The 10,795-nt window shown below is 36.0% G+C and overlaps 1 protein-coding gene across 4 annotated transcripts in view; it reads right to left on the bottom strand.

The window, feature by feature from the left end:
- Nucleotides 1–1,771: 1,771 nt before the first annotated feature.
- The window catches only part of LOC5567571 (putative uncharacterized protein DDB_G0282129), a 271,047-nt gene continuing 262,023 nt past the window's right edge, over nt 1,772–10,795 (bottom strand). For 2 of the 4 annotated variants that reach the window (XM_021847212.1, XM_021847224.1), the window contains 3 exons: nt 9,276–9,530; nt 8,874–9,079; nt 1,772–3,005 (listed from right to left, as the gene is read on the bottom strand). In XM_021847212.1, coding sequence (XP_021702904.1) covers nt 2,561–3,005; nt 8,874–9,079; nt 9,276–9,530 — 906 coding nt within the window. In that variant the 3' untranslated portion in view covers nt 1,772–2,560. The remainder of the gene's footprint in view (nt 3,006–8,873; nt 9,080–9,275; nt 9,531–10,795) is intronic. The other 2 variants (XM_021847217.1, XM_021847225.1) reach the window with 1 other exon arrangement.

Genomic DNA, 10,795 nt, shown 5'->3' with positions numbered 1-10,795 from the left:
AAAAAAATGTATTAAAGTACATATATGGAAGTGGCTTTTTCACTTGAGAACTGCTCAAAAATATTGTTAATATAAAATTCCGAAAAAATTTGAACTCATCAACTTTTTATAAAGCACATAACCACACTTCAAATTTGGCAAAAAAAATATACATCGTACTAAAGCGCTTCTTATTTCAAAGTTTCAGACAATTCGAGAAAAAAACAGAAAGACAGACGCGGACAGACCGAGAAAAACCCCCTCATGCAAAAAGTGAATCATGGAAGTGCCCAAGTAGCTCTACACCCTAGTTTGCGAGCAGGCGAAAACAGCTTAGTAACAGCAAATTTTGATATTTTGAGCTTGAGCTTGATTGGCCGCCCGTGGTTGCTATTCCGGTATCGCCAGATCAGCTGCACTTACACAAGGAACCAATCGAATGACTCCTTGGGACTAACAGACACCCTCAGTGTATAATTGCTGATTATCTTCTATTTTTAGGCAACTATTGCGCCTGCCACGTCAGAATGCTGACCAATGAGGGAAAGGGGGAGCAATTGATAATGCATTCAACTGGCGCCCACAGTAGACCGTATAAACCACTGCGTCAACACCAGTTCATACGGCAATGGACCAATGCGCGAGTTCATTATTTGACGTTTGAGCGGTGCCGTGTTATTTATGGTACCATGGCAACCAGTGAATTCGGCACCGCTCAAACGTCAAATTAGTGAACTCGTGCATTGATCCATAGGCCTATTCACATGACGTCTCAAATCAGCTGATCGGGAAGCACTTTGACAGTTCTTCTATGAAAATGACAGGCTCGTGTTAGCACCGGTCCTCCACCGATGTAAACAAATGCATAGACGGATCTGTCACATGAAAAGGCCTATGTATGGGGTAGAGGGAAAGGCATGGCAGAGAGATTTGCTCTTAGGTTAGCAGACTGCCTATGTATCAGGCATAAGGAAAGGCGTGTTACAATGATGATTGAGTGGAAGCGTAGGGAAACGGTTTCTTGTCCGTCTCTGGTTCTAGCGTTTGCTATGAACGGATAGGGTGTGAGTGTGATATATTGAGAGTGGAAGATAGAAGAAAGTGAAATATACAACTACAATATACAAGGAAAGGGACCCATGAAGCATATGAAGCAAAAGCGGTAGCCATTAGACCACCAACCCCGTCTTGACTTAGTAACAACAAATTTTGATATTTTGATATCTAGAACTAAAAATTATATCTCCAATTAATTCATGGAATACCATTGGAATATCATATTGAGTTTTTGATATAATCTATCCCTTAGCCGAGTGGTTAAAGTAGCAAAGTTATGCAGGTGTCTGGGTTCGATTCCCGGTCGGTACAGGATCTTTTCGTAAAGGAAATTTTCTTGATTTTACTGGGCGTAGAGCATCATCGTACCTGCCACACGATATACAAATGCGATTGGCAACTTTGACACAAAAAGCACACAGTTGATAACTGTGGACCCAAGTAATATTAGTAGTTGAACAACAGTTTATTCAGCTGAAGTATGTTTGAGAATGATTTTTCAACTCTTATTCAGTGAAATTTGTTATGGGAAAGTGTTCATTGAACACTAAGCTAAGAAACAAACTTTGCCCCAGTGAGGACGTAATGCCAAGAAGAAGATTAAACTCTAGCGATGTACATTTGATTTTTATAATCTGCTGATTCAGAAATAGCGTCTTCGTAGCAGCAGGCCTCGCATCAAGTGGCTTTTTGCAATTGAAATATCAGTTTTCGGATAAGTGACTTCAACACAGCATTGTTTGATAAACGTTTATTATAACTATTCAACGAAAATGAAATTTATACCTATGCGGCTCTAAAATGGAATATCGTGTCAATCCCGTTACAATGTCGTTACGTTGAATATTGCGTAGGTTGTGTATTTATGTAAGTGTTATACAATTTGTTTGCTAACTGATAATTCGATTCGATGGATAATGAATGGTGTACATGCTTGCTTCGAAATATGCGTGAACTGCTCGCTTAGCTAACTGGTAGATTATGCTCTTTTGGATACTTGATGCTTCTAGGGAGCTCATTCAAGCAATATTGAAACTTAAGAAACCTCATAACGGGACAGTATGCATTGGCAGTAGTTTTTTTTTGTTTGATTTATAAGTAAGTAGATCTAAATTTATTTGTTTTAGAGATTGATAACAATAATCACAATGCAGTTTCTTGTCATGTTCAGGTTACATATTTAACATAGTTTATATCCTCATCTTTCCATGAATCAATATCTCCTTGTCCATTTCATTCGTCGCTACTTGGATTAATAGTAACCTTAGAATAATATTGCAACGAAATCTTTGATTTATGTTTACAAATTAAGCCCGTCTATTCAGGTTGGTCTTTCCTTTTTGTTTATAAGCAGTTGTTTTTCGTTATTAAATAATGTAATCGAAAGATAAAATTAGGTGATTTTTGCAGCTTTCTGCTATACTGAACTAAGCTAAAATATAATATGCATTGACAGTATTCTTGATAAACCTTTATACAATAAGCTATTTCTATTTATCAGCGAAGGATTTGAGAAGCTCTAGCTCTAGCCGATCAAGCTTAGACGACTGTTAGTTTTCCGCAAATGCGCCCGCCAAGGTATGATCTGTTCGCTTTCATCGTCATCATCGTTGCCATTTTGGTTCGAACTATGATGATGGTAATCGTTTTTATTGTTGATGTTCTCCATTGAGCTGCGGGTGCTGTGGTGGTTGCTTCCATTACCGTTGATGTTGGTGTTGCTACTATTGTTGCTGTGGTTGTTGTTGCCATTGGTATGATGACCATTGCTATTGCCATTATGATGATTGCCGTTTCCATTGTGTTGATTGTTGAGGGTGTTCTCCTTATTGAAACGTGAACCAACCGAATCTTCATGCTGTGAAGTGAAGCTAATGTTATCGATCGACATGGCTCGATGAGACATACGCGAGCGCCATGTATCCGTGCGCCGGTGAGTTTCTTCCACGCGAGGAGTGTAGATTGAGGATCTGTTGAACGAGTTTTAGAATAGAACATGTCAGTACAATGCAATATGAGTACATTTCGTAAACACCTTGCACGACCTTTCTTTGCAAAAAAAAAAATGCTATAACTTGGTGCATTCCGAAGGGAGCGTGCCATTAGGAATAAGATTTTTTTTCCATTAGGTCATTTGGCACAATGGTATTTTGTCGTAACAGTCATTTGACATAAAGAGAATTATAACCTTCTTTCAAAAAAATATTATTGATGAAAAAATGTTATGTTACCATTATGCCAAATGGCTATTATGACAACTGGCGTTATGCCAGATTACATTATGACCCAGACCCCATTTCTAACATTTGTAGACACTATTTAAAATAAATGAATTGAGTTTTGTTAACTAGTGTATAGTGTCTCCCCCTCTGCGTCACCCTCTCCTTTTAAGGCAGTCAAAAAACGTGTTTTTTTATTGTTTAACGAAACAACTGTTCATTTTATAAAGTTGACACTTTGTGTATGCTATTTTTTTTATTTATTTTCATTTATTGATAAAATCGTAATAAAAGCTACGTGATAAAAGCTACGTCATTTATGGACGGCCCCTCACAGTATCAATGTTGCTCTAATCCCCAAGATCACATGGGCAAACACTATGGCCGATTGAATGAATTGGTTGCTTTTCTCATAGTAGACTTTAGAGGGCTTGTGCAGTCTGTTTTGATCCAAATGAGCTCAAATTTTGAGAGGAAATTCTGAAATTGATCTAGAATCGAATGAGCGGTGTGGAGCAAAAACGATTTTTTGAACCACTCTAGTGCCCATCTTGCGATGTATGGAAGGTTGATAGTGAACACAGTTGCCTATACTGACACATATATTCAGCTGTTCAGTAATCCAATCCGCATGGTTTTTAAATTGATGAAGTCCTCACGTGTGGTAAAGACGGATACGTTATGAAAAAATACACGTGCTTATGTGGGATTCGAACCCACGACTTTTGTGTGCTTTACTTAGTATACAAGAGTCGTGGGAACATTTTGGGCATTCAATATGAACACGGATTTTTCCACCTGTGCTAACCGTTGTTAGTATGATGCAGGTAATAACTCCAATAAATCAGCTGAAACGAATAGTTTCTGATCGTATTTTAGTTTAAAATATATTTCACAAGAAATCTGATAAACATACGCATCAATAAGACAAAGTAGAACGTTTCTTCAACACCTTTAACAGTTCACAGTTTTTGTCTCAAATAAAATGTATAACATTTTTCAGTGTGACGAAGTAATGACCACACACTCCTAGGCATATTTGGATCATTTTGTTGTTCATATCCAATTCGCATCTTCCAGGTTAATACAAATAAATTTGTGTTACTTCGGTATTCAAATGTTAAAATGATTTTTCATGGCTTACTGTAATTTGTAGTGCATTAAAGTATTTCAAACTTAAGTTGACATGAAAAATAATATCATAAGTTAAAGGTCAAATGGTTAAATTAAAAATTGCCCACTTTACTCCCATCATTCCTACTTTGAACAACATTCCGGTGCAAGACCACAAACATAATTGATTGTTTTTTTATTGCTATTTAGCCTCAACTCAACTAGGTTGTTCAAAATATTGTGGAAATAAGTTTTTTTTGCAATTTCTCATCGTAATAAGGTGTTTTTCCCCACGCCAATCTGTCATGAAACGGCCTACTTTCCTGCATTGAAGTATGCAGTGCGGGAATAGTCATTACGCAACTGAAACCAGTGCTGTAATGATTCATTACGCAACGCTTTCTTATTACGCAACTGTTTTGAGTTGCGCAATGAATCATTACACAACCATTTTTCATAAATTGTAAAATGATGGTCAGTGCATTCCGATATATTTCTGATACCCTCAAGTGGTCTTCTACGAAATTACAAAAAAATGTTGTTCGTAACTCGTTGCAGAACTCGATTTTTACAGCACTTGTCGGCAATTTACGACTCGTGCTGTAAAAATCATCATTCTGCAACTTGTTCCGTAAACTACTATTCTATGTCTACAAGCTCTACCATAATTCAAAAATTCATACATTATCAACTCCCTAGTAATTTGGATTGCATGATTCAACTATTGCATAAATGATTTAACGACATCCAACAAATATCTCCTTCATTTTGAGTCATCGACAAATATAGATTTGTCTCCGAATAAGTACAACTTTGTGGGCATACCTCTATGTAACCAAGCTAAACAAATGATCCTACATGGTTTGATATATCAACATATTATATTCTTAAGCAGTGAGTTTGACACATTTCTGATTTCAACTATTTGTAAAACTAAGCCAAATGTGTTAAGCACATTTTTCGAGCTTGCTGGCGGAAGAGTAAAGTTATTCGAGACCACTTGGTTTTAGCTAATAATATTTTATTTGTAACATATCGAGAAGCCATGAACTTGGCAATTATCTTAAATATTAAAAGGGCATTTGGATTCATCACTTTCGGAATTTAGGCGAAAAACAACTCTAGAATTTGCCCTTCAGTAATAATGTCCTCGGAAAATTGTAATATGCTTTTTCTCGGTACGAAGCAATTATTTTTAGATTTTTCTAGAATTAAGGTACAGTGGGGGAAGTGTATCAGTGGGATCAGTGGATCATTTGTCCATATTCAGCATAAATACTTGGGTATGTTGAATGTTTTCGCACCATTGCTTCGTTTGAGGTTATGTTCTTACGTCCACACTGATACTATTGCAAAATCGGTACAACACATACACTAACACAAGCAAACTTGTTAGCTGCAAAAATAAATTAATTTGAAAATTGTTTTGAACATAAAAAAAATTAAATTTATCCACCTAAAATTTTTTTAATCGCTCTGGTTAAAATTTTTATATATGTTTATGAATATTGCAAAATCCAAACAAAACGTTTCGTGGTTTATCTAAGATGAATTGCAAGAGAGCAAAATATACAAATTTTCCAATTGAAAACACATTATCGTACCTTATTTGTCCATATAAATCGTTCTGGACTGATGGTATAAATATATTCATAAATAGAATAAAAAGATTTCAGTTTGTTAAACAAAATTATTTGCACCTAATATTTTTAAACAACGAGTGTTTTTCGAAAACATCGTTAGCAATAATCCTACAATACTTCTGAACAACTTCAGTGTAAAAAATGGATGACTTTTCTCCAAATTATTCTAGTCACAATGTTTTTTTTGTTCGGATGGACTAATGTAAAAATATTTTTGACAAAATAAAGATACTTTTTAATTTTAATAGCATCAAAATGTACTATGACTATTTAGCACTATTTAGACTATTTAGCACTAATAACAAGAACGAAAGTTATAACATTCTTACTATACATAATTTTACCGCATTTGTTTTGAGAAAAGATTTTTTGTATCGGTTATCCAGTTACCCCATCATGGTGGAACAAGTGGATCATTTGGCGCAAATTTTCAAGTCTCTCATACTCAATACATAACAATCAGAAAAAAAATGAAATGAATATCGATTTGAAGTATATTAGCCCCCCATTTGTTAGTCATAGAAAAAAGTTTGAATTGCATTATTCACGTTAGCTGTACATGACAATGAAGTTGGCCATTGATTTTTCTGTATCCACTTATTGTAATTTTCACGAATGATTAGACTTTCATGACGAAATTGAAAAGCTGCCAATAATGTACTGATGGTACATTTTCAAACACCATTTACCTTTCATCCTTGATTTCTGTCACTACCAGCTGGTTTCGACACACTAGCTGGAGGTTAGAACAATGACGATGACTGTAAACATCGGAAGACCAGCTGGTTTTGTTACACTGAGGAAACGGAACGTATGAGGTACATAAGAATTTCTTATGAAATAACGACATAAGAAGTATTTTGTTCTTCATTCGAGATTCTTATAACATTCCACAACAGACTTATGAAATAACACTCATTACATAGACAGATATAATTCCATAAGAAACTCTTTTTGGATATCAAACGCATTGATCATTGACATTCATAAGACAATCTAATGGAGTACGATTTTCTTAACAATTTCATACGAAAATCTTATGGATTACGTGGAGAGATGCTAATAACAAAATATACAAGATTGAGATTCATAAGCGCGCGTATGACAATGATTAGTAACACTTGTGAAAAACAGTCGACTTCCTATCAAAAACCACGTAAGAATTTCATACGAAATTCTTTTGGAATAAAGACATAAGAAGCATCTAATGAGACTCATAAGAAAAACTTGTGAACTTCCATCGATCATTGCGTTCATAATACAAATAGGTATAATATCATAAGATACTCTTATGAAGGATCATAGATAATAATTATGGAATTCTTTAGGACCATTATGTATTTAGAGAATCGCTCTTTGAATTTAGGAAAATAAAGATATTCATAAGATCTCTAATGATAACGACAAGAATTTCTTGTGAATATCGGACGTTTTGTGTTTCATAAGAATCTTATGAAAGAGAGAAAACCAGTCAAGAAATCAATTCACAAGCGTTCTCTTATGAAATTCGTACGCAATTTCTGGCTCAGTGTATGTAAACCAGACCAGCTGGTGTGTCGAGAACAAAGAGAAAATGGTAAACACTGAGCCGGCCGGAGTGAACTGTCATGAACATCAGGATAATTGCATGGGCGGCGGTGATCGAAAAGGGGCAGCGAAATCGAAGGCGAAATCTGAGAAAGACGAAATTCAGATCAGCAAAGTCTAAGTGGTAAAAAATCGCAATACCCCACGGTACCTTATATATTTTGTGTAAACAATGAACTATAAAAAATAAATGGACATTGATTCGTTATTGTTTTTAACGAGAGATAATCCTTCTCATAGTTCAATTGTTCGGATAATGTATGAACTACTAGTATTTACAAAAGTTACGGTAGAGCATGTTGATCGTGAAGATCATAGCTCCAGAGTTGAGTTATGTAGTAGTTCATCCAAAAAGTACACGCTTCAACGATGTTATACAAAATTGAGTATGATTCACACTAAATCAAGCTCTTCTGGACCAACACATCAGGTGTGTAATTTTAAAATATCATCCGGAGACTCGATTATCCGGGGACTCAATTATCCGGGATTCAATTATCCGGAATTTGTTTTTTGATGTTATTGTTTTTCAATTTTTATGCAAAAATCTGAGATACTTGAGTATTGCAATATACAATATGTATGATTTTTCAGTTTAGAACGTATTTAAGAAAAGGGGAGTTCGAAAAAGTGTTTTTTTGTGTATACTGGTCAAAATGTTTCTTTCTTGTAAAGACCCCTACTGTTCCTAGAAAAAAATTCTGGCTACGCCAACGCATCATACAAATAAAACAACGAAAAAATATAATATGTTCTTTTATCAAAGATTTCAATTTTTTTCTTAGTGATTCGATTATCCGGAGGATTCGATTATCCGGAGTGAAAAAAAAATCGATACTCCGGATAATCGAGTCCGACCTGTATGCTGAAAATCCTGATTCCGTTTTGCAAAGTAAATGACACATAAAGGAGATCTATAATACTAAGCATAATGAAGTTAGAGAAAATTAAGCAGAGATATAAATACATACAACAAATTTGTGATCAGTAAAATTCGTCAATGATAAGCAAAATTGCAAAAAAAAAACAAACATAAAACTGAATAATGTTAATAGTACATTACAAATGCAGGCCAGAAAAAAGGAACCAGAGGGAGGGGATTGAGACATCATGAATTTCCAAAATTTGTTCCCAATTCAGAGATGATTGTTCCTCAAAATTTGAGGAATTCACTAATTTTCAAGTATGTTTTTGCAAAAGAAAGGTCATCCTGGGATTTAGGGGTCAATTGCTAAACTAAAGATTCAGCTAAAGATGGCATGTTGTATATACTTACTTAAGTTTATTTTCGGCCTCCTCCTTCCGGGCCATAAGGTCACGCTTCCATTTAGGTATCGCCGATAGGCGACGATCTTCGGCCTCCCGTGCCAACCGATCTTCGAATTCTTTCTTCGCCTTTTCCGCCGCCTTCTTGGCAAGCATTTGGCGCTTCCAGTCAGGAATGAGATTACCCTGGTGGTCTCGATCCGGTACCTGTAATAACTTATCAGTTGAATTGATAAGCACAAAACGAGGAACGGAAGGGCAAGGAAATCGTGGAAGAAAGAGAAAAATGGTTGCAAATGGTGAATGAAAGCGGTTTTCGTGCATGAAGTATGGGCATACGATGCTGTTTTTGTGATGAGTAACGATTGATGGGTGTTGCTTGTCGTGCATGAATGGAATTCCGAAAATTTACCTGATCCACGTAGTTTGCCGCTGTAAATTGTCGAGTAACTTCAGAGTACACCTCGGTGGCTTGTTTGTCTTCCATTTTGGCTCGTTCGACTTTCATCTTTTTCACTCCGGCGATGTCCTTAGACATCTTAAGTTCGGCTATTAGGTCTGTCTTCTGTGAAAGGAACTGTTCGTTGGTTGAAGACAGACACTGCATACTCATGCTGCGTGTGGGGGCCGAGAAGGTCTTCGAAAGCATTTTATCTGTGCGTCGGAGCTGTAATTCAAACAAAATGGAAGATTAGACAATTGTCATAAGCTGTTGAACTTTTACATCCCCGACCCTCGATATATATAATATATATATAATTGCTGCCTTTCGTCAATCTTCCGAATTTCCGGTCTCATTCGGAACCATCCTCTAATGATCAAACATATCCGCAACAAATTGGGCATAAGATTATTAAAAACATTTCGCAAATACTGACGTTGTATGAGGCTATCATTTGTCGTTTTTCTGGCGTAACGTCCCAACTGGAAAAGAGTCTGCTTCTTAGTGTTTTAAAGAACACTTTCACAGTTATTTACTGAGTGCTTTCTTTGTCAGTTGAACATTTGAAAATCATGTGGCAAGCACAAAGATATTCTTTGCCTTGGGAAGTCGAAAACAAATTCTCTTCTTCGAAAACATCTTTGACCGACGAGATTTGTACCCTCAGCCTGATCTTGCTGAATAGCTGCGCATTCATCGCTACAGCCCTAACAGTGACAAATAGTGTCCCAAGCGCTGAAAACTTTCCAATGCATGACGTCGTCTGAAAATCTGAAAAGAAATCTTTACCCATTTGACAACGGCACGTATCGTACTGTTGTGCAACGCAAAATTCATATTGCTGGAAGTAGTTTTGATAATACCTAATGCAATAGAACAGTACTTTACAAAGCCTTTCCCATACTTTTTTGGTCAAAGCCCTCAATTTTACGTTGAGTCCGTTGGCGAAAGTTTGATATTTAAAGGCCGAAGTAGATAATGCGGAAAATTGTATAGAAATGAGCAAATAATTTTATGCTGATAAATTTTTCAACAGATCAAAGCATCCTCTGGCCCAGGTTCTTTGATTGAAGTGAACAAGCAAATAATTCCGACAGTTGTATTGTGTGTTTTCGAATTCGCTTGATTCAGGCAGGAGATCTTGAGCTCCATTAAGATATCCAAGATTTTTTTTTATTTCATAAAAGAAGACTTCTGCGTATTGCAACAAACCCTTAATGATTGCGTACTGCTGCACATTAGTGAAATAACCAATCTGATAATCGTCTTGGAGGTATAAACAAAAAGAATCTAGAAAATTTTTTGGTTATATTCAGTAGTGATTTTAGTATTCAGACTGCATTAGACATGTATAAGGAACATTCCTTAGCCGAGTGGTTAAAGTCCCGGTCGGTTTAGGATCTTTTCGTAATCGAAATTTCCTTGACTTCCCTGGGTATAGAGTATCATCGTACCTGACATACGATATACGAATACAAAAATGACAACTT

The sequence above is a fragment of the Aedes aegypti genome, chromosome 1, assembly GCF_002204515.2.
Source record: "Aedes aegypti strain LVP_AGWG chromosome 1, AaegL5.0 Primary Assembly, whole genome shotgun sequence".
Lineage (NCBI taxonomy): Eukaryota > Metazoa > Arthropoda > Insecta > Diptera > Culicidae > Aedes > Aedes aegypti.
Note: the sequence above shows the minus strand (reverse complement) of the source record. Positions and strands in the feature narration are given on the sequence as shown.